Source organism: Ursus americanus, chromosome 21 (genome assembly GCF_024610735.1).
Source record: "Ursus americanus isolate L20-20 chromosome 21, mUrsAme1.1.p, whole genome shotgun sequence".
NCBI classification, from domain to species: domain Eukaryota; kingdom Metazoa; phylum Chordata; class Mammalia; order Carnivora; family Ursidae; genus Ursus; species Ursus americanus.
In genome coordinates, this window is record NC_142147.1 from 48,564,000 (window position 1) to 48,587,393 (window position 23,394).

Consider the following 23,394-nt stretch of genomic DNA (forward strand, 5'->3'; position numbering starts at 1 on the left):
CCGAGAAGACGGCGGGGAAATTCCACCGCGACCACCTTCCTCCCCTCCACCCCCCAGAATTTCTGCGGCTTCGGAACACGGTAACTTTGAGAGCTGGGGCCAGGCCAGACCTTCCTCCCCCCGCCCCGCGCGCCCCCTTTCGCCCTCCCCATTGGCTCATTCTAGGAAGGGCGCTGTCTGAGGGCCCTCTGGTCACCTTGTCCTCCGCGCGCTCTATGGCGAAAGTGCCCTGCGCAGGCGCGCGAAGGGCGCCTTCGGGGCCCGCGCTTTACGACACTTGTGCAGCAGCGGCAGCGGCAACTCGGCACTCCTTCGCGACGATTCGGCCGGGTGCCGCTGGCGGCCGTTGCCAGGGTGGGGGTCGCTTTGCGGCATGGCGATGGCGGAGGGCGAGCGGACTGAGTGTGCTGAGCCCCCCCGGGACGAGCCCCCGGCTGATGGCGCTCTGAAGCGGGCAGAGGAGCTCAAGACGGAAGCCAACGACTACTTTAAAGGTGAGCCCGCCCCGGAGGGGGCCAGAGAGGGTGGAGAGCGACCCAGGGCAAGGGGTGCCCGGCCCGCGCGGAACCATGGCAACGCGGAGCGGCAGCCTGGGCGCGGGGCAGACACTACCAAGTGACCCGGCGTGGGGAGGCCCAGGATGGGGCTACGAGAGGGCGACAGAGGGGGCTTCTGACAGAAGGGGTGATACCGAGAAGTGGCATTCGGAGCAGGTGCTACTAAGTGAGGAGACTGGGGAGGGCGCTACCAAGTGTGAAGCGGGAGGGGGACGGGAACGAGGGCATTTCCAAATGTGAGATCCTTGAGAGGTGCTAGCTATGGTGAGACCTGAAGAGGGCGCTGCCAAGTAGTGACAGGGGGCTGGAGAGTGATGGTGCTACCAAGTGGGGAGATCTGCGGTGGGTGGCACCAAGTGGGGCGTGGGGGGCACCGTCCCGATAGAGTAGGGAATTGTGGGGGGTGGGGAATAGATCATTAGGTGGGAGAGTAAGGAGATAGGAGATTTGGGGTTGCACGAGGAAAAGGGATGCGTGGGAGGCTCTGAGAGTAAAGGTGGGGAAATCCCAAGAATAGTATGACATAAGATCTTAGGAAAGAGTAAGATGTGGGGGGATTCATTCATTCACTAATTCAACATGTTTATTGAGCACTTGCTTTGTGCTAAGGACTGTGCTAGACTCTGGGGATATAGGAGCGAATGAGGCAGATGTGGCCCAACCCTTTTATAGCATGTAATTTAGCAGGAGAATCAGACATTGAGTAAAAACACAAGAAATAAAAAAAAATACTTAGAAGTTGTGAGGAATGCTTTGAAAAAAAAAAAACCCCACAGGGTGTGAAGTAGAGAGCAAGGGCTGGAGGCTACTTTAGAAAGCGTGGTCAGGGAAGGCATTTGAGTGGAGAAGAATCACAAAGGAGTGTTCCAGGTGGGTGCGGCCACATGTGCAAAGGCCCTGAGGTAGGAAATGATAGACTGGCACGGCTGAAACTTTAGCAAGTTAGCAGGGAGACTGATACAAGATGAGTTTAGAACAGGGGCCAGACCAGGTAGGGTCTCCATAAGTCGCTGCAAAACTAGTTTGGATTTTATTCCAAGAGGAGACATTGAGTAGATAGATGGGCCAATCTGGAGCTCCAAGGAGAGGAATTTGGGCACGGTCAGCCTATAAATGGAATAGAACACCTGGGAATGGATGAGGTCATACAGAGATAGGAGGGGCCAGAACCTTGAGGAGTTCTAATGTTTAGAAAAGAACAAGAGGTTGAGGAGGAGGAGTCAGTGAAGTGGAAGGAAAGTTGGGAAAGGTGTCAGGAAAGATGAGAGAAGAGAGTGCTTCTAGGAGAGGGCTCTGCCTTGGGTCGGGTGCTGCCAGGGTGAGCACTGAGCATTGAACAATGGATTTGGCTCCATGAATGTTGGTGATAGCCTTAACAAGGGCAGTTTACAAGAGCTGTTTGTGGGGAACAATGAAGGTGGTAGTCAGCTAGGAGGACAACCAAGAGTGGACAGGAAGTGAGGAAGTGGAGACAGCAAATGTTGACAAAGTGGTTTGAGTATTTTGGTCCTAAAAAGGAGTGGAGAAATGGGGAGGGGGAGCTGCTTTTTTTTTTTTTTTTTTTTTAAAAAAAGGATGGAAGAGTCCAAGAGCCTGGTCCGATAGAGAACTGGAATTGATCCTGCAGGAGAGACGGGAGAAGGGAGCAGGGGAGTAATCTAGAACCTTAGCAGCCTTCAGTTGGTCTTCAGTGGGAGCACAGGGGGATTCAGAGTGGGAACATTTGGTCAAGCTACAGCAACAAGGAGGTAGGTCCAGTGAGGGATGAGGCTGGAGGTGGAGCCTTGGAGGCCGGGTCAGGGAGTATGGATGTCATCCTCAGAGTGGTGGGGAGGCATGGTAAGATCCCCCAGCCTCCTGGCTGAGATTGGATGCAGGGCAGAGCTAGAGCCAGGAAGGAGACCAGGATAGTGGACGGGTGAGAGGTTTTGGCATTGCTGACCGGAGACAGAAACCAACTCAAGAAATGTTTCGGAGAGGAAATGAGGGCTGGAGAGAGGGAGGAGGGAATGCCAGGCAGAAAGAACAGGATGGCAAAGGCCTATCCTGGCAAAGATGAGCAGAGCCTGGCACCGAGGAAGTGAGTGGGGCTGGAGTGTAAGAGGCAAGGGAGGAGCCTGAGCTTTCTGCTGTGGACTCTGGGCAGCCATGGATAGTTCTGAGAAAGGGAAGGTCAGGATCAGGTTTGTGCTTTAGCCAGACCCCTGCAGAGGGGCAGGACTGGAGGCTGGGAGAGCAAGGAGGAGGCTGAGGCAGGAACCTGGGCTGAACAGGATGAAGGCCAGACCCGGGCAGGGCGGGGCCGTAGGGATGGAAGTGGATGAATAGAGCTGAGATGTTCAGGGGGCTGACTTGACAGAACGTGGCCACTGCCTTGCTTTGGGGGGTTGAAGGATCAGGAGCCGTGTGCAGGACAAGGCACGGTCTCCAGCTTGGGGATGGCGACGAAGGTGGGGCTGTCCCTGAAATGGGGCTGGGGAAGAGCAGCAAGTATGAGGGTTGATGCTGAGGCGAGGTAAGAATTCTGGGAAACGGTAAGCCATTGGGGGGGGGGCCTGCCCCCCAGGACCTGGGCACTCAGAACCCCTGAGGCTGGGCAGGCAGCCAGAGGTGGTCGCATTGAGCTGGCACAGAGGAGAAAGCTCCTGGTCCAGGCCCCTCACTGTCTGGCAGGCAGTGGCAGGCACAGAGCCCCAGCCTCGGGGGCTGTGGGAATAACAATAAAAAGAATAATTACAGCTCTCCTTAATTGAGCCTCTGTGGTGGCCAGGTACACCACTTTGCTTAATCTTCCCCGCGGCACTGGGAGGTGGGTAGGAGCAGCCCTGTTTGTTTTACAGAGGAAGCTGAGGCTCAGAGAAGTGAAACTGCTTGCCCAAGGTCAGAATGTGAGCAGCAGAGCCCGGATATCCCCCTTCCTCACCACGTGCTTGGCTCCCGTGTTCAGAGTCCTTACCTGGAGCCTGCAGGGGGAAGAAGCCAGCTCCCCCCCCCCCCATGGCTGGATTCCCTCCGTGAGCTCAGAGCCTGGTCCCCGATGTTGCTCTGCTCTCTTCCCCTCTCTCTGGGCCTCATTGCCCCCCTTCTGTAAAATGGGAGGGGTTGTATTTAACCCTCAAAGAGGCCTTCGGTCTAAGACTTTTGTAGACATGGTTAAGACTTCAGGCTGCCTGGATCCAAATCTTGTTTCTTTTTCCTACCTGCTGTGTGACCCCCCAGGCAAATGATTTAACCTCTCTGTGCCTTTGTGTCCTCATCTCTAAAATAGGGACTGTCTCGAGTGTTAGATGCACCCGTATTTGTAAAGTAGATAGAACAGGGCAGGATACAGTGTTGTCGGGTAGATGCGTGAAGTACAGTCCCCTTCCATTTCCTCTGCCTGGTTCTCTTCTTCGGTTAGTCATGTATTCACTTCTTTTGCAAGTATCTGCTGATGGCTTTCTCTGCTGTAGCCACATTCCATATGAGAGTTTATTTAGCCCTTACAGCTCGAGGAGGCAGGGCATGGCCGGTCATGATTCCTGCGTTTTCAGATGAGCCAGCAGAGATGCAGGGAGGGAAGGCTGTTTGCCTGAGGCCTCATGGTCAGCATCTGCAGAGCCAGGTGTCAGGCTCGGAGACACCAGGCTCCCCACCCCAGGCCAAAGGCCACTTGAGTAACACCTCAGCCATCGAGAGAGCTGGCCAGCTCGCCTCTGGAATGCAGCCAGGAGGCTGGAGGTAGTCCTCGAAGGTGCTGGCATTCCAGGGAGGGTCCATCAGACTTAGGCTGGCTGGTTCTGCCCTTGCTCGTTTCTGGGAAGTCCTGGGTCTGCTCTCCGGGGCTCCCAGTCCTGAAGAGACACACTCATACCTAACGGTGACAAACCTGGAACGAGGAGGGCTGGGGTAGGGTAGCCCGAAGGAGTGCCTGACTCAGCCTGGGGGTCGAGGAGGTCTTCCCGAAAGAGGGGATAGGGGAGCCATTTGAAAGATTGCCAGGTGTTAGGCTGCAGGGGGAGTTGTTACATTGTTCCTGGCCATTTCCTCAGGACCTGACTTCTCCTTTTCCTAGTATCAGTCTGTCTGTCTCTGTCTTCCTTCCTTCCTTTATTCATTGAAGAACTTTTCTTGGAACCTGGAACCCTCTTCTGTTTTCTTCACCTGACTCACTCTTTGTCACCTTTCAGGTCTCCTGCTGTGGTATCCTCTTGGTCTGTCCCTGTGCTAAACAGTCTGTGTCGTCAGTGCCTGGACTGTGTGTGTGCGTGTGTGTGTGTGTCCGTCCTCCTGGACTGTGAGCTCCAGAAGGGTAGGGCAGAGGGAGTACTGGGTCTTCAGACAGGGCAGGGCTCAGAGAAGTAAGACAGATGGGCCCTGGCCCTCACAGGGCTTAGGTTCAAATTGCGGGAATGGATTATAAGCAAACAAAACAAAGGAAAGCCATGGTTTATCCTTTGGCGCTGGAGAAAAGGTGGGAGTTAGAGCAAGACTTCCATTTTAGGCCGAGTGCTAAGAGAAGGAGTCTCAAACTCAGGTGCAGAGGGGGTACGTAAGTTACCCAAAGGCACCGGCAAATAAGAGGTGGAGCCAGGGATTTGGTCCAGGCCCCCCGCCTTTGTGCTAGCCTCCCTCTCAGGGGCCACCCGGCATGGAGAGTAAGAATGGGAGTGTGTGGGTCTCATTCCTGCTTACCACTTGCTTTGTGACCTCAAGCATGGGCTTTTCCTCATTGAGCCTCAGTACCCTCATCTGGAAAATGGGGCTAATGCAGCTGTCCTCGGGGGTATTGTGAGGGTTCAGGGAAGGGATTCATGTACCAAGAGCCCCACATGGCACTTGGCACGTCATGGTGCCCCAAATCAGGCAAGCCTTAGCCTCCTGCCGATCGAATGGCCCATGGGAGGGGTCCAAGCCTGGCTCTGCAGATACAGACTGGGTGTCTGACCTTGAACAAGACCTCCGTGGCTCATCTGTAAATTGAGCACCAGACGGTGCCTATGCCATGGAGATGTGAGGATTCCATGGGTCAAGATGTAAAGTGCAGGGCACAGCCATAGCTCATTTCAAATAAAATGAACCTTTTCTCCGTGGCCAGGTGACACATCCTGCTGCTCTACACTTAGAACCTCAGTGTCCACACCGTGCTGTGGCCTTCGGGATCTGTCTCGCCAGCCTCCCTGCCCTTACCCCCTTCCATCCTCCCGCTCCTCCACCCCAGCCACACCAGCCTCTCATTAGTCTTGGAACACAAGGCTTGTGCTGGCAGCACACCCCTTCCCTCTCCGCCCCAGGGCCTTTGCACCTCCTGTTCCTTCTGTTGGAAATGCTTTTTCTCTTCTCCAGTTTGTTGCTGCTTTTGGGTCTCTGCTGGTATGTCCCCTTCTCCTTGAGGCCTAAGTAGATTCCTTCTCCTTTCCCACTTCCTATTCTCCTGTTGGGCCCCCTCTTTGGGCTTGTTTACTTGCTTTGCTGGACAACCAAGGGCAGACTCACATCTGCTGATTCACAACATCTGAGCTCTGGTACTCAAATATATCTTCTCCGGGCCATGGGACTGGAGGAAGACCCTCCTGAAGTTCTGGAAGAAGTACCGCCCAGGTTGGGGCCTTAAGGGGCAATGGCTGGGTGGGTGTGTGGAGGTGACTTTGAGTCCTGGGGATTTGAACCTGAGGAGACAAAGTGTGGGACACTTGGGACAGGGAAGAGGGGACAGGCTGAGTAGACATTTCTGAGCTCAGCTGCGGACCTCGGTTTCCCCATCAGTGAACGGGAAGACTGGGCCAGTACCCAGCCTAGGGCCCATTCTTACTGGGTGGCAGCAGCCCTGCCTCATGCCATCTCCTCCATCTCCACAGCCAAGGACTACGAGAATGCGATCAAATTCTACAGCCAGGCCATCGAGCTGAACCCCAGCAATGCCATCTACTATGGCAACCGCAGCCTGGCCTACCTGCGCACCGAGTGCTATGGCTACGCGCTGGCCGACGCCACACGGGCCATTGAGATCGACAAGAAGTACATTAAGGGCTACTACCGCCGGGCCGCCAGCAACATGGCACTGGGCAAGTTCCGGGCCGCCCTACGTGACTACGAGACGGTGAGCTGGGCCTCGGGGAGTGGGCCGCCTCCCGGCACCTGAGCCCGGTGGATGCCACCTAGGGCCAGATGTGGCGGCCTGGGGAAGGACGGCCTCAGGGTGTGTGGCTGGCGGGGGGAAGGATGCCAGGAGGCCATCTGCACGTTCATCCACCCTTCACCCATCCGACAGATAAATGCCCAAGAGGCCCCTTGGCCTGGAGCACACTTTGTGGGTTCACATCCCAGGTGTGCCATCCCTTGCTTGGTGACCCTGGACAAGTTACCTGGCCTCTCTGTGGCTCCTGTTCCACAGCATGAAATGGGGAGAACACCAAGAGCTGCCTCTAAAGGCTGCCATGAAGAATAAACGAGTCTCTGCTTTTCAAGCGTTCAGACCAGTGCCTGGCCCGTGCCCTGTGACAACGCACTGCTGGGGTTTTTGTCACTCTTGGTGACCACGGGCCACACAACCCGTCTTCCAGTGGAGCTCTAGTTTGGAGGAAGGCAAAACCCAAACCCATAACCTAGAGTAGGCAGTCATTGCGGGCGAGGACATGTGCTTGGAAGAATGCAGAACAGGCCCATATGCTGTAGAGGGCAGCAGACGGGGCATGTGTCGTGATGAGGAGATGAGGGAGGGGACCTAGAGCCCGGCAAGTCCCTAGTTCACCCGCTCATCTGCCACTCCCATCCCCGTGATTTGCTCTGATGGTCACCATAGGAGGGAGGACATCAGGGCACATGCGTTCCTGCCAGGCCTGTCCCGTGCCCTCCCTGCGGACTGGTGGAACGATTCATTGTGGCAGCCCTGTGGGGGGGTCCGGTAATTAACCCCATTGTGCAGATGAGGAGTCTGAGGCCCAGGGAGTTAAGTCACTGTCAACATGTGGCTGGCAAGCGGCAGAGCTGGGATTTGAACCCCCAGCACCTGTGTCCTGCTTCAGAGACCCTAAGAGGAGGGGTTGGCTTGTTCTGTTCATTGGGTCATTACTTGGCACCAACAGGGGCTCAGTCAGAATGTGTTGCATTACTATTCTGCCTCTCCCATAGGCCCCCGTCCTCCCTCCTTTTGTCTCATTCACCACCGGGCTCTGAGCAGCTTCTGTTGTGCGGCGAGGGGTGCCTAGGGGGCTGAGAGCCACACACTGCAGTGGGAGGGAGTGGCTGCTGGCCTGGGGTGGAGGGTGGGTTTCAGGCCAAGTGAAGTCTTGAGCCAAGCCCTCGGCCAGGGGACACCTGTGTCAGGGTGGGGGCAGGGGCATGGAGGAGGCGGTGATTTAGAGACTGGGAGGCAAAATGGAGGAGGGAGCGGGGTGACACCTGGGAGGATGGGGGAAGGAACAGCAGGACAGTCCTTAGGAGCTTCAGGTCCCAAGCTGTTCCCCAACCTGACCTCCCCTTACTGTCCCCTGGTGTGCTCATCATAGCAGCGAGAGGAGTGGCCACCACCGGGGTGGCTGTGGTGTGAGTAGAGGTCATTGGGGCGAAGGGTCCATTAATGAGTAACCCAGGAGGGCCCTTGGGCTTGGACAGGAGCAGGGTGTTTCTGCAGGGCTCCCAGTGCAGGGAGAGGCCTAGAGGAGACGGGGCAGGGCAGAGGGCCGACGAGCTGAGCACAGCTCCGTGGCAGGGTCTTCACCATGCCTGGAGCTGTAGGACAGCCTTTCCCGGGTAAAGACCCCTTCTGCTCACGGCTCTGGCCCCCGGTCAGGCAGCAGCCTAACCGCACCTACTGCATGGGGCTGAGACGGTCGGCTCCAGCCATGTTGCGGGCTTAATCACATCTGAACGTCTTCCCAGGCCTTTGGGATGCCGTGGAAGGCTGGTGGCAGGGGTCTGCAGCCCTTCGGGAATGAACCTGAGGTCAGACCACACTCAGCATTTAAATTGTCACAGCCTATTTCCCTGTGGAGGCTTCGCCAGGAGCAGCGGGGAGTCCCCACGTGAGCCCAGGATCCTTGCCCGTGTGGGTCCCCCCCAGGCCTTCACGCTGTCCGCTTCTCCACTCCGACACGTTTCGTCAGGCTCTGTGAGCAGCGGGCAGCTCCCCCTCCAGAGTCCCTACCTGCTGCCCTCCCCCCTTCCAGAGGTGCCTTGAGACCCGCTAGAGCTTCCGGCCCCGTCTTAGATCGCGGCTCCCGTGGAGGCAGGGCCAAGATGTGACCGGGCCTGGATGAACACAGGCCTGAGGCTCTGCCTTTAGTTGAAGGGTCTTTGCTTTCTTGGCCTTAGTGTCCTCATCTGCACGCTCACTGTGGGCCTCGCTCTGTTGTGAGCTCTACACGAGTGGGTTCAGTCCATCGTACAGGCAGGAAGGAGAGGTCCGGCGGGGGAAACCCCTCCTCCAGGGTCTCCTGGCAGAGTTGGGACTGGACCCTGGAGTCCCGTCTTGGGACTGTTAGTGGGCCGTGAAGTCGGTTTAGTGGTTTGACACCAACACCTCTGTCTTCCTCAGACTAGAGAAGAAGAAAGCAGTTCGTCTGGAGGAAGTGTGTATGTGAGAAAATGTTTCTCATGTATGTGAATATGGGCGTGTGGTATAAAACGTATCTTTCATTACCGTGAGTCATAATCAAAGGCCTCAAGGTCACTAATGTAGGAGTTGGCGCTGGCAGCACAATCAGGACACCCAGCCGTGGGCTGGGCAGCTCGGGGTGCTTGGCTTTCTGCCCTCAGCGTCCGCATCCGTACAAGGGGGAGAACACGGGGGCCTGCCTCAGAGTGTTCTTGCGAGGAATAAATGAGGTTAGTCCATTGAGAGTGGGGCCTGCCCCCACTTAGCACTCACTGCCGTTTCTCCGGAGGGGGGATGCCTGGGGGGAGAGCCTGTGGCCTCTCCAGGGGCCTCAGTAGGAACTGGTCTCCCTTTTCCGTGTGTCCACGTTGAACCCCACCCCCCCATCCCTCTCACCTCCAAGTTAATCCTTTCAGAGGGACCCTTGCTCCAGGATTCCTTGTCCCTTTTTTGGGGTCCTATTCTCAGAGGACCCCTCCGCCCCTGCCCTGTTCTTTCCTGTTTGTGGTTGGAACGTCGCTGGTCATTTGGGCCCAAGCTGGATCCAGGGGGCTCCTTCTGCGCTCCCCACCTCAGGTTTTGGAGGTTTGGTTTATAATAGGGTTTGCATTTGGGTTTCTTCTTCCAGCATCATCCAGCCTTGCAAGCCCGCACAGCGCCCGTACACGTAAGGAACGGCTACCCCATGGTTCCAGAAGTAGCTGTAGCTGATGCGTCATACGGCACTCACCATGGGCCGGGCGTGACGGTGACCCTCGTGCCCTAGTAGCTGGTAGTCTTCACACCAACCCTGGGCCATGGGGCCTGTCCTTATCCCCGATTTACAGATGAAGAAACTGAGGCCCAGGTTGTGGTTCGCTCCCTCGAGGTCCCACAGCCAGGAAGTGACAGGCTGGTACCCGAGTCAGGCTCCTGACCACCGGCCGTACGCAGCGGACAGGGCGTCTTGGCACAGCTAAATTAAATCACTAGAGTGTCTCACCCTGGAGGGTGACAACTCTGCTGTCATGCTTGAGACTGTCACTGTGTGGTGCCTGCCCCAGACCCGGCTCCTCTCCCACTGTCTGTGTGCCTCGGACGGGCCTGGCCGCTGTCCAGGCCGCATCTCGTCATGCTTGTAGGCAAGTTTGGGCAACTCGTTTGGTGGCCAAATCTGACCCAAACTTACGAGAGGCCATCGACGGTCTCTATGCCTCCACTGGGGTGACCAGAGGTTCTGCTGCCGCAGCGGGATACTGTAAGTACCAGTGCCACTCAGACCTCCTGGGGGCGTTGCGTCCCCTGTGGCATTGCCCAGTCACCACACACAGGCGGCCCCCACGGCGTCACATGAGGGCTCGTGAACCCGGGTTACTGTTCCATCAGTTTGAGCTTCGTGTCTTGCCCGTGAGCGCTCCCAGCTGAATGGCTCTTGTCGAAACTGCTTCTCTGGGGCATGGTGACTTCACGTGGGCTGTGAGAAGTGAAGAGTGAGAGCATGCTCCGGTTTCCCCAGTAACCACATAGACGCCATATGGGGTCGGGATCCGGACCATGATACAGCCCACATACGACTTTCTGAAGACAAGTCCAGCATTGAGTTCTGACTCACCAGGCCCCTCCAGTCTGGAGCAAATGACCTTCCCCCAGAGCAGGGGGGCCCAGCAGGGCCACTTCCCCCTTCCCAGCCTGTAGTGAGTTGTAGTGAGTCGTAGTGGCAGGCGCCACCGCTGCCAGGTCTGGATGAGCACTCGCTGGCTGCCAGTCCCTGACAGGCCATCCTCTGGGGTGCTGGCACCCTGCCCTCTTCCTAGGAGCTGAGGGGGGCTCAGGACGGGGACGGTTGGCAGTGGGGAGGGGGCACCGCCCAGTGTGTGTGGTGGAAGGCAAGATCCTAGGCAGGGAGAAAACGGAATCCTGGCTTCTCGGGCCTCAGTTTCTCTACCTCATGTCTCTGAGCCTCAGTTTCCTTATCCGTCAAGTGGGGATTGTGGTAACACCCAACAGAGCTGCTTGGAGGATAAAACGAGCAGGTTCAGTGCGTACGACGACACCAGACGCATGGTGAGCGCTCTGAAAACGAGCCGTGTGTTGTTACTGCTCCTCTTTTCCCGGCCTTGCTAGTGTTCGTCCCCATCCTCCACCTGCCCTGGGGGCTCTGAGAACAGGGGACTGGCCGGAGGAAATGCTCAGTGGTTCATCCTTCCTCTGGGACATAGCCACAGCCTCACCCTCGTGGGGCCACCTTCCAGCGGGGAGACACTCACCTTCAGCCGTGCTTAGGGCTGAGGCAGGTGAGCCCCAGGGCTTGTGGGAGCACAGAGGGATGCCTGACCCAGCCTGGGGGGTGGGGATGCTCCCGGAGGAGGGGACAGTGGCTCTGACAGCTGGAGGAGGAGGAGCTAGAAAGGAGTTGGAGGTGGAAATGAGGTGTTCTAGGCCTGGGGCAGCCTGTGCAAGGTGACGGGAGCTGGCACATGGGACTTGCGGGTTTGGTCTGGCTGGGCTGTGCTGGGCAAACAGAAAGCAGAGGGGTGGGCAGGCCCGTGTGGGCCAGGCGGAGTGGCGGTTTGGACTTGATCCCAGGGTGTGGACTCATACCCTCTCCCTGTTGGGAAGGACTCCAGGGGATGTCTGGGGCCGCCTCCCTCCCGAGCCTCACACCACACTCACACCCCAGGTGGAGCCTCCTGGCAGGCTGCCGGAGCCCGAGCCTGCCCAGACAGGGAGGAAGCCAGCGCCTGCCACGCCCCAGCTTCCTGCCATCTCCTGGGTTTGCGCACCGGGGAGGAGCCCCCATGATCCGCGGGGGTTAGCAAGTGCCTCTGCACAGGCTTCTGACTCCTGCTGCCAGCCTTTCCCCAGGGGTGGTGGCATCCCCGCACTTGAGGGCCAGCTCTGGGACCTACTCCTCGGGCAACCCACAGTGTGGGCAGGTCAGGCAGGGTCCACTCATAGCAATTACAATTACAGATAAGGAAACTGAGGCACGGGGAGGGTGGTGGTAATGTTCTCGCTGAAGGTGAGGCAGTAAGGAAGTGGCAGAGCCCTCTCTGCTTCCGAACCGGGAAGATCAGAGTTTGTAGAAGGCGGGGGGGGGGGGGGGGACGGGCTCCTTTTATTGAGAACTTACTGTGCCTCCAAGTCACAGGCCTGGTGCTTGTTTGCATGTGAGCCCGTTTCAAGCACAGCGGCCCGTGAAAGGGCCATGAGGTGCAGCCACCGCCTGTGCGGACTTTGCTCCTGCCGGCGCCGCTGCGCACGCTCTGTGCAAGTTCTCTGCCGGGATGCCCACAGCCGCCCTCGGAGGCTCAGGCTCTGACCACTTCCCTCCCGCAGAGACGCTTCCCCGCGGTTACTCGGCTGAGGACTGCTGGAGCTGGGGTTTGAACCCAGGCGGCCTGCCTCTGCCCACAGTCTCTGCTGCCTTTCAGAGTTGGAGACCGAGGGGACACCTTTGTTCGTTACTTGTGCTTCCCCACGGCCCTGCCAGTGGAGCCTGTCATATGTGACCCCCCCACTTTTATAGATGAGAAAATGGAGGCCCAGGGAGTCCAGGTTATCCAGCAGGGCATTGGTTCTGTTGAGTCTGGACTGTTCCTTGTGACTGTGGACCCAGCCCACCCTTTCCTCTGCATCCCACCCCCCCCTTGGTATTGATCATCACGTCAGTAGAGCAAGCCTCAGCCTGCTGGGGTCCCCACAAGGAGCTCCAAGCGGAACACGTGCTCTGAAGCTGGGAGACTTACTCTAACGACAGAGCTAGGATTTTTGTAAGAAATCCCGCTTGCTTGGGTTAACAGTGTTTACCAAACCTCAGGACAGGCCTGTGTGGGCAGCTCTCCTTGCCCAGTTTTGGGCAATGGGATGCACAGACTGTTGTGTGGAGGTGAGAAAGTGCAGGGTCGCGCCGCTAGTGCCTGGAGGCCGGTGGTCTGGCTTCCAGGTTCGTGGCGCCCAGGGCCAGGCAGACCCAGCGCAGCCGTGGCGTTCCCTCTTCTGCCTGCTCCTTTGCCCCAGGCCGGCTGTGCCTGGGCATTGATGCCTCTTTCCTTCCTTCCTCCCCTCCGTCCCTCTGCCCACCTGCCCAGGTGGTGAAGGTGAAGCCCCACGACAAGGATGCCAAAATGAAGTACCAGGAGTGCAACAAGATCGTGAAGCAGAAGGCCTTTGAGCGGGCCATTGCAGGCGATGAACACAAGCGTTCCGTGGTGGACTCGCTGGACATCGAGAGCATGAGTGAGTCAAGCCTGGGTGCCCCACCACGCCCAGCCCCGAACATTCCACATCCTTGCATGGGCCCTCTCCATTCCCCACGCGCACTGGGGAGTGGCGGTGGGGGCGGCCTTGGGTCCCGGTCCCCTGGCCGCTGTCTGTTGCTCCTCTGCCTGCGTTCCTGGGAACCCCACGGTCCCACGCTGGGGCTCGCATTCCCCAGGTCAGGCGAGGTGGGTGAGCCCCTCCTACCCCCCACCGGGGCCTAGCTCCCTACCTGCATCTGTACCGCCCAGTGCAGCCCTCTGGGGCCTCCCTGTGGGGTTTGTCTAGGTCCTCCAGGTCATTCAGTCCTTTGTGCTGCAGGTAATTCCTGAGCACCTGCTATGTGCCAAACCCTGTTCCAGGCACTGGGGATGCAGCTGAGAATAAAATAGTCTCTCTCTCATCGAGCTGATGCCCTGGTAGGGAGAGAGATGCTTAACAAGCCAACAAATGAATTAGCTCTGCTAAGTGCTGTCAAACCAAGGAGGCAGTGGGAAAGAGGGTGCTGGAAGAGGGGGGCCCACTGGACAGAGAGGTCAGCAGAGCTGGCCCGAACAGGAGGAGTGGGCAGGGAAAGGACCTAGCTGGGGAGCAGGACCTTTTCCCTCCACCTTCCTCTCGCCCTGTGCCCGGTAGCCAGCCACCCCCCACGGTGGCTGTGGCCACTGACTCTCGCCCCTGCTCCCCATTCGCACACCAGCCATCGAGGACGAGTACAGCGGGCCCAAGCTCGAGGATGGCAAAGTGACAATCACCTTCATGAAGGAGCTCATGCAGTGGTACAAGGACCAGAAGAAGCTGCACCGGAAATGCGCCTACCAGGTAACGCATCTGTCAGGTGCTGCACGCACCTGGGAGTCCTGGAGAGCATCGAGGCGCTGGCCGCGCCCAGATGCCGCCCCGAAGGCAGGTCAGGGGGAGGGGCGGCCCCCATGCCGAGCACTGCGCAGAGGAGGCTTTATTTCTGACGCTGCGCTTTCACTTCTGGCATTTCCATCTAGTTCCTTTTATTAATAGTTTTCATCTCCCTGCCCCATATGTTCCTGCATGTTGTCTTTTCCACTAGATATTTTACACATTTATCATAGTTATTTTAAAGTCTCTGGTGATTCCACCATCTGGGTCATCTCTGGGTCTACTTCTGTTGTCTATTCTTCGTGTGTCTCATCGTTTTTTATCGTCTGCCAGACATTTTGTGTAAAAGAACAGTAGAGACTGAGCTAAGTAAGAGCCCTGCGCGAAGATGGCAGCCCTGGCTCCCACCAGGCCTCCAGCGTGAGGGGCCCTGCCCGTCCCATCTGCAGCTGCGCACAGCTCTTGCTGGAGTTCTCCCCTGGCTCGCGGTGTTTTCAGACTGGAGTCAGCCCTGGCAGGATCCCAGGGATGTCTTTATGTTGTAACGTCTCCAGCTTCTGGAACTGTGGGAGCGCTCTCTGATGGTCAGCCCCATGGCCAGATTTTCGGGCTGCTGAGGGAGTTCTGTACCCCCACTCTGGTGCCTCGGGAGGCCACACACACACACACACACACACACACACATCTCGCTTTCTGCGACGGCAGCGTGAGCAGGTTGGCAGGTGAGAGCAGAGGCGTACGGTGGCGGGGGCTGCTGTGGGCTCTCCGCCGTCACCAGCCCACACCCGGCCGAGCGCTTTGCTGGCCACCTTCACTTTGGGCCTCGCGGAGCCTCTTGGCCTCCGGCCCTCCTGCCGTGCGGCTGGGAAGCCCCAAGGAAAGGCCTGTCGCTGCTACAGTTGATGGATTTAGCTTTCTTTGCGAGCACCCTCGGCTCTCCATTGGTTTTCATGAGATTCTATTTTGTGGGTTTGGGGCTTGTTGTCATTAGGGCAAGAGTGACAGTCTTTTATAACCTCCATTCCGACCAGATGTGGACATCTTCTACTTTTTTTTTTTTTTTTTTAATACTTTGGTCCCCCCCCCAACTTTTTATTTTGAAAATTGTCAAAGCTACAGAAACATCGAAAGAACAGTACAGCTAACATCCATGCCCCCTCACCCAGATGCGCCCGTTGTTAACATTTTGACACATTTATCTTCACTTTTTACACACCTGTGTGCGTGCATACACACTGTGCGCTTTCTTTCCTCATTTCTTTTCCTGAACCAGAAAGACATCGCATCATTACCTGTATCTCCTAAAAACAGGACATTCTCCTGTATGACCACAGTTTGGGTGTCTCCCCTTAGAAATTAATACTGCCTGATGCAAACAGTCCACAGGCCGTCTGCAAAATCTGGAAACATTGTCAAATATATATGACAACATCGAGGTCATCTTCGGTCTTCTCTTAGCAAAAACTAGTATTATTTACATTTCCAGACAGATACTTTAGTTTCCCCTAGTTCTCCCAAAAACGTCCTTTGTAGCTATTTTGCGGTTTTGTTTTTTGCGTTTGTTTGTTTTAAAAATCCAGAATCCGTTGAAAGATTAAATGTTGCGTTTTTATCTTCTTTCATCTAGAACAGTCTCATGCCCTTTCGGGGAGACTCTTCCGTGACACATGTAGACACGTCCAGGCCAGTTGTGTTAGAAAATGTTCCAAATCTGGATTCACCCATGTTTCTTCATGATGCTGATTATTTTTAGGGGAACCCAGAATCTCGGTTTTCACGTGAAATAATCCCGGTGTTGAAATGCCACAGAGGCCGCTGGGGTCACAGCTTGGGGGCCGCCTGTGGCTCCTGCCAGCACTCACTCATCTGGCCTCCCCTGCCCATTCATTCCTCTCCCCTCCCGGCCTCTCCCTCACCCTCCATGCAGCAGTGTCTCCTGGTCAGCCCAGGCTCCCCGGGGCTCAGAATGGGCGGCAGGCCCGCCCTCCAGCCTCTCTCACAGCCCGCCCTGCCTTCCAGATCCTGGTACAGGTCAAAGAGGCCCTCTCCAAGCTGAGCACGCTCGTGGAGACCACGCTCAAAGAGGTGCGCGCCGTGGGGCGGTGTGTGGATGGGCCAGGGGTGGGGGGCTTCCCGGCTGGGAAGGGGCTGTGGAGCTCAGAAAACTCACAGACCCACCTGGCTTGGTCTGCCTTTCCTCTCCCCCCCACCCCATGCCTCTCCCCCGGATGTCCCTCCCCTTTCCTGGCCTCCTGGTCTCTGTCCCACCCCCTTCATTTCTGTGTTCCCTGCCTATGTCTTTTGCATGCTTCTTCTCGGTCTGCCATGACCTCTTGCCCCTCCCCTCACCTCTGCCCCCTCCCCACGTCTCTCTCTGGGCCCCTCCCTCTCCGGTGGCCTCTTTTCTTCCAGACAGAGAAGATTACGGTGTGCGGGGACACTCATGGCCAGTTCTATGACCTCCTCAACATATTTGAGCTCAATGGTTTACCCTCGGAGACCAACCCCTATGTATCCTTCCTCAGAAGAGCACACCCTCCCTGTTCCTCCACTGGGCTTTGAGAGAGGCGCCCCCACCAGCGAGCAGAGCGTGGACCCGCAAAGGGAGAAGCTGGAGCAGTTGCTCGGGCACAGGGATGTGGGTGGAGTGGCCAGCAGGCACCAGATAGGCCGGGGCCCGTCCCCTCATGCTGTGTGACCTGGGCAGGTGGCTCAGTCTCTCTGGGCCCCAGCCTCTCTTCATCTTCAGATGAGGCTGCTGTTAAGAGCGCTACCTCTTCTCTCGGGCCTCAGAATTCCTCGTTTGCAAAATGGGTGTCGTAGGGTCTGCCTCATCGGATCGTTGCAACAGTCGTGAAGAGGCGAGTGGCCCACAGTCAGAGCTGTATAAGTATTTGCTGAGGTTACGACCGTTGCTTGATAAATGGCCACCTCCAGGCCTGTGCAGTATTGGGTGGGAGGGTCTGTGTTCCGTGGCTTTAGGGCTTGTATTTCGGGGGGGGGGGAAGCAGAGCAAGCTGACCACCCCATGTCCCCGTTCACCATCTGTTGCCAAGAAACAGGCGAGGTTGGGGATGTCAGCACTGTCCTGCTGAGCTCGGAGAGGCCCAGCTGCCAGGCCAGAGCCAAACAGCAAGGAGTGACAGCAGCACAGACCCCCAGCCCTGCTGACACCCCCACCCCTAGGGAGGAACTGGCAGGAGCTGTGGGACATGAAGAGTCTGGGGAAGAAGGCAATGCCCGCCCCCCTCGTTTTCCTTAGCAGAGCAGATATTTAATGGCGACTTTGTGGACCGCGGCTCCTTCTCCGTAGAAGTGATCCTCACCCTGTTTGGCTTTAAGCTCCTGTACCCAGATCACTTTCACCTACTTCGAGGTGAGCTGGGCGGCAGCAGGGTTTAGGGTCAATGTGGCCTTGTGCAAGATGAGCTCGCCAGGGAACCGGGGCCCGGGGGTGGGGGGTGGCTGTCCATGGAGAGATGGAGAGATGAGGAGGAGGAGGGAGTGGGGGTGGTGGGCTGGGCTGGGGACTCCCGGGGGCCTGCCAGGTTTGTGGCTAGGTTCAGGGGGTTCACGCAGCAGTGCTTGGCCCGTGGTAGGTGCTCAGTAACCACGTGCTGCGGGCTTCCCCGTAGGGGGTACTGAAGAACTGGCTCCGGCAGACGGGGCCTGGGCAGCTTCCTTGTCTCCTGCAGACCCCAGGAGCCGCGGGCGGGAAGAACGAGGTTGTGCGGGGGAAGTTGGAGGCACAGCACAGGGCCAGCCCACAATAGGTGTTCCACAGTGGGCCTGTTTTTTTGTTAAGGCTTGCCCCCTCCTTGGTCCTTCTAGCCTGGAAGGCACGCAGCTTCTCCACACAGGAGCCCAGGGCCCGAAGGGGCAAGGGACACAGCCATGGTCGCTCGGGGCTGGACCAGGCCTGCGCCTTGGGGACTCACCCAACGTGTGCCTCTCAGACTGTTTTTTCCTCCAGAAAAGAGACTGAGAACAGTCTGCACCTCGTCGGGTTTCTGTGAGGGGCCAGCCAGCTGATGCGTGAATGTTGTTGGCTTGGGGCTGCTGGGCAGTCCACCCTGGGTTCCCGGACGTGGGCCCCGGGGGTGCCCAGGCAGGGGGTCTGAGGCTTCTCTCCATCCTGCTGCTGGCCAGGCAACCACGAGACGGACAACATGAACCAGATCTATGGCTTCGAGGGTGAGGTGAAGGCCAAATACACAGCCCAGATGTACGAACTCTTCAGCGAGGTGTTCGAGTGGCTCCCGCTGGCCCAGTGTATCAACGGCAAAGTGCTGGTGAGGGCGGTGCCAGGACCCTGCGGACCCCCCACCCCCACCCCGCACCCACGGGGACTGCATGTGGGCAGATGTGCTGATGAAGCAAGTCGGAGGGTTGGGGTGTGGCCGGCGCCTCCACTCACACAGCTGTCGCCCCCCCCTCCCCGCACCCCAGATCATGCACGGGGGCTTGTTCAGTGAGGACGGCGTCACCCTAGACGATATCCGGAAGATCGAGCGGAACCGGCAGCCCCCAGATTCAGGTGACCGGGGCGGGCCGGGTGGCAGCCCCTTCCCTCCCAGGGCTGCAGCATCTCCAGCGGAGAGGGGTGGCCCTGCCCCAGGTGGGCTTCCGTGTCCTCACCTGTAACTTGGGTTGGCGCACCTCCCTCACGGGCCTGTGCTGGCGAGGGAGCGTTCGTGTTCACCATGGGGAGCGCGCACCGATCATGTACCTGTGAGTTCAGCCGCTGAGCCCGGAGAGCGGCATATCAGGGCTCCTGCTGTAGCCACGAGCACAGACAGAGAGTACTCACACATGCGCACGCACACACACAGCTGTGGGAAGTGTGGCACGGGGCCCAGAGGGGTGGCTGGGATGCCTAGGGACACCACGTTAGAGCTGGTGGGGAAGGAGGCACCTGCCTCACAGAAGAACGTCCCAGGCAAGCACAGGGGGTCCCACGTCAGGGTGAGCTTCGCAGGTGGGAGGAAGAGCTGGCAGGCCAGTGGTTTGGGGGTGAGCAGGGATGTTCTTTTTAAAGGGGTGGATGGGGCCAGACCCTGCAGAGCCTCACAGGCCTGGTGGATAGCATGAGCTTTGTCCCTAGGGCGGTGGGAGCCACAGCAGGCTCTGAGCAGCAGAGGGGTGTGATCTGAGCTGCGCTGTTAAAAGTTCCTCCCGTTGTGGGGCCAGAATACATTGAACGGGTCTGGAGGGGAGGTCATGGGGCTCAGAACCCCACTTCACGGGCCCCTGCTCAGGGATGCCCTGTCCAGCCCCCACCCCTACCGTGCCGTGGGGTGGGCCAGTCCCTGACGTGCCCTCTCCTCCCCTCCCAGGTCCCATGTGCGACCTGCTCTGGTCAGACCCACAGCCGCAGGTCAGTGTGCACAGGGCTGTGGCCGGCAGGTGTGGGCTGCGGGCAGAGAGGGGTGGGGCGGTCAGCACCCTGAGTTCCCTGTCTCCCCAGAACGGACGCTCGGTCAGCAAGCGGGGCGTGAGCTGCCAGTTTGGCCCTGATGTCACCAAGGCCTTCCTGGAGGAGAACCACCTGGACTACATCATCCGCAGCCATGAGGTCAAGGCCGAGGGCTACGAGGTGGCGCACGGCGGCCGCTGTGTCACCGTCTTCTCCGCCCCCAACTACTGGTGGGTCCCGCCTACCCCACTGGTCTGGGCTTCTCTTCCCCACCCACTGTTTTTTGTGCTGTGGGGTTTTTTTTGGTTTTTGTTTTCTTAACTTTATGATAAGAAAATGTCAAAGACAGGCAGGCGTAGGTAAAATAGTGTAAGGAACGCCCACGTGGCCGTCATTCAGGTTCAGCAGTTCCAACTCCCTGGGCTCTTTTAAAGCAAACCCCAGGCATTCCCCTTTTTCATGTGCTGACACCCCCGTATGTTTCTGGAAGAAAGAACTCTCCTCTACACAAGCAGAACGCTGTCACGCTGTCAGGTGTCAGAAGAGGCCACCTGAACCCAGCACTCTCTTTCCTCGTCTTTCATGAATGTCTCTTTTCAGTTTGATGTCTTCCAAGTAGGACCCACATGAGGGCCACACTCCCAGTCTCCTTGTCTTCCAGTTCCCCGTCCCTCCTTCCCTGCTGCTTGCTGGGTTTTGGTTGAAGAAACCAGGCCCCCCGTCCTGCAGCTGCCTGTGCTCTGGTCCAGGCTGCCCGTATCCTCTGGGTGCCAAGCACCACGTTCCTCTGGCCCCTGTGTTTCCGGGCGCTGAGAGGCAGGGTGTGCTCAGATCAGAGTTCGGGTTTTGGCAAGAGCCCTGCTTCCATGGGGCCTCGTGTGCCCACTGCCTGTCGGGTCAGGAAGGCCCTCTGCTGGCCCCATCTGCACACCCCTTGCTCCCCCATCCCACCTTCACCCTCCTTCCCCTCATCCCCCCCCCCTCCTACCTGAGCCTCCGGGGTGGGGGGGGGGCTCCTTTCCCCTGGATTCCTGCCTTTCCCGGGTTGGCCTCTTTCTCACTTCTGTGTCTCTTCGTCCATCTGTGTCTGTGACACTGCCTCTCCTGGCTCTCAGCATCTCTGTCCGTCTCTTTCTGTCAGTGTTTCTGATGGGCTCTGTCCGGCTCTCTCCCTCTTCTCTTGGACTTTCTGCCATCCAGCCTCCTTGGGTCTCTTCTCCACCGCCCCCCCAGCCCTTCCTTGCATTTCCCCCTGCCCCACCCCTGACAGGCCCCTCTGCCCCTGTCCCCACAGTGACCAGATGGGGAATAAAGCCTCCTACATCCACCTCCGGGGCTCCGACCTGCGGCCCCAGTTCCACCAGTTCACAGCAGTGGTGAGTCACGCGCACGGTCCCCTGTTCTCTGGTCTGGGCCTGGGGAGCACCAGGCTGAGAGGCCTAGTCAAGGGCAGGGCACGGTGCCCGACAGCTCTTGCGGGGAGGGCTGCTCTCTGCATCTGGTGCTCAGAGACTCCCTCTGAAGCTGCCCCATTTCTGTCTCCCTTGTCCTCTCGTTCCCCAGCCTCATCCCGACGTCAAGCCCATGGCCTACGCCAGCACGCTGCTGCAGTTAGGGATGATGTGAGGCGGCGCGTCCCAGGGCCTGCTCCCCATGTGACCCCAGGCCCGGCCCAGGGCAACATTGGACCCCCTTTTACTTTGTAAAGTTTGTATTTATTCCCCTTTAGGTTTGCAGAGGGGGTGGGGAGCTGACCAGAGTGTCTGCTCCCTGGAGAAAGAGAAAGGTGGAGAGGCTGGGGTTGGGGCACATCCGGGCATTGCGGAGGGAGGCCTAGCGGGTGGGGTGGGTGGGGCCCAGAGGCTTCCCCGCCTCCGTCGTTTGCATGGCCCCTCCCCCCTGAAGCAATAGGGCCCTGCCATAGGAAGACCCCCGGAAGGAGGGTCATCAGGGAGGCCTCGCCTGCATCCCCCCTCCTGGCGGCCCCGAGACGGGGCGAGGCTGGGGCTCACCCCCTTCCCCAGCTATTTTATGTCTGTAATTAAATATGTTAAAATAAAGTCATTATTGTAAGTCAGCTGGTCTCAGACAGTGGAGCTGCTGGGATTGGGATGACTACAGCATCCGGAGGGGTAGTGGGGCCGCCAAGCCCCACACCCCTCTTCCATCTCCCGGGGGCTGGGCCGGCTGGATGGCTGGGCTCGGGGCTGACCAGCCAGGCTGCCCCAGTGTCTGCCCTTTCCGCGGGCACTGGAGGGAGAAGCCCCAGCCGCGGCCCGGGGCGCACGCTGGGAAACAAGGCGCAGGCTGGGCCGGGGAGGCCAGGCCAGAGCGGAAGCTGGAAAGACTCGTGCTTCCCTCTGACGATCCCGACGGCAGGTTCTCACTGAGGCTGCCGCGTGCCCTCAGTCGCTCACGGTGTCCGCCGGGGCAGACCCCACACTGGCTCTTGCAGCACCCAACGAAGCAGACATTTCCCCCGCCAGGGAAGACCAGAGGTATTTTCTACCGTTCTTTCGTTCTCCAACAGGTTAATATCGAATCCTGTCCAGGCTGCTCTGCCTGCCCCTGCCCCTGTGGAGACATTTCTGTCTTCAAGATTGAGCTTCTCTAGACTCAGCTTTTCCCAGGGAGATGTAGACCTGGGGTATTGTCTACGGGCAGGTGACAGCAGCAGGAGAGGGGAGTCCTGTGAGCGCTTTGACCCTGTGGGTTCCCTCCCCCGAGATGGCGGTCCTCGTTCTGCCGTGGCATCCGGAGAGGCTCTGCGATAGGGTCCTTTCCCTCAAGCCAGTCAGCAGTGGTGTGTGTGAACCCAGGGGACATGGCCTGGGGGTGAGAGTATCCTGAGGAGGACAGGCGTGAATCCCAGTGTGCCGAGTCCATTTCCTCCCTGCGGGAAGGACGTGGCCTGAGGAGGCCTTCAGACCTGCGCGTGGACCTGGCCTCGTGCGGAGCCGCCGTCTCCGCAGGCACACGGGGTCGTGCCTCTGACAGCTGCTGTCAGGAGTCCGCAGGCCACCCCTCCTGTGCAGCCATCTGCTAGAAGGACTCACAGGACTCAGCGAGGCTGTGATCGTTACAGTTTATTACAGCAGAAAGAGATTAAAACCAGCGGAGACAAGGGGTGGGTAGCGGGGAGCTCAGGAGAGCCCAGGCTGGAGCTCCCAGGTGTCCCCCACACAGTGGAGTCACACGCACTGATTTCTCCCAGCACAGAAGCAGCGCACTCTAGCCTTGCTGTCCAGGGTCTTTACTGGGCTTGGTCACTTTGCCTCGACCACACCTTAGTCTCCGGAGACACAAGCTGATGTCATGTGACCCAGGTCCCCAGCATAAACCACCTCAAGTGGCCCAGGGCACTAGGTAAACAACGTCCTTCATCAAGGAGGACGTTCCTGGGCTTTGAGGTCCCCTCCCCGGAGCTGGACAAGGGGAGTCCTTTACTTACTGCATGGCTGCACAACAGACTGCTCACTGGCTGTAGATGTCTGTGTATCTGTCACAGTTCTGTGGGTTGGCGGGGCTTCGCCGTACGGTTCCCACTTGGGGTCTTCGGCATTTGCAGTCAGGTGACATCTGGGGCCAGAGTCATCTGGAGACTAGAAGACAAGCCTAGCTGGACACGGTGGTTCATTCCGAGTCCTAGCAGTCGGTACAGGCCGCAGGCTGGGAACGGTCCTTGGAGCGCCCACACAGGGCTTCTCCCGGCGTGGCAGGCGGCTCCCACGGGGGGGCACACCTGCACCCGC

General features: G+C 58.4%; 1 protein-coding gene and 1 long non-coding RNA gene across 3 annotated transcripts in view; one reads left to right on the forward strand and one right to left on the reverse strand.

The window, feature by feature from the left end:
- LOC123778734 (uncharacterized) overlaps window positions 1-325 on the reverse strand; it is a 19,402-nt gene extending 19,077 nt beyond the window's left edge. The window contains exon 1 of one of the 2 annotated variants that reach the window (XR_015728125.1): window positions 197-325. This is a non-coding gene — a long non-coding RNA (uncharacterized LOC123778734). The remainder of the gene's footprint in view (window positions 1-196) is intronic. The other variant, XR_006776003.2, reaches the window with a different exon arrangement.
- Window positions 291-21,719, forward strand: PPP5C (protein phosphatase 5 catalytic subunit). Its single transcript, XM_045776308.2, has 13 exons — window positions 291-494; window positions 6,395-6,636; window positions 13,203-13,350; window positions 14,072-14,193; window positions 16,246-16,311; window positions 16,639-16,737; window positions 17,497-17,602; window positions 18,376-18,518; window positions 18,676-18,763; window positions 19,563-19,603; window positions 19,694-19,872; window positions 20,937-21,018; window positions 21,206-21,719. Exons 1-13 carry the CDS (start codon window positions 374-376, stop codon window positions 21,266-21,268), a joined length of 1,500 nt encoding a protein of 499 aa, XP_045632264.1. The 5' UTR covers window positions 291-373; the 3' UTR covers window positions 21,269-21,719.
- Window positions 21,720-23,394: the final 1,675 nt, after the last annotated feature.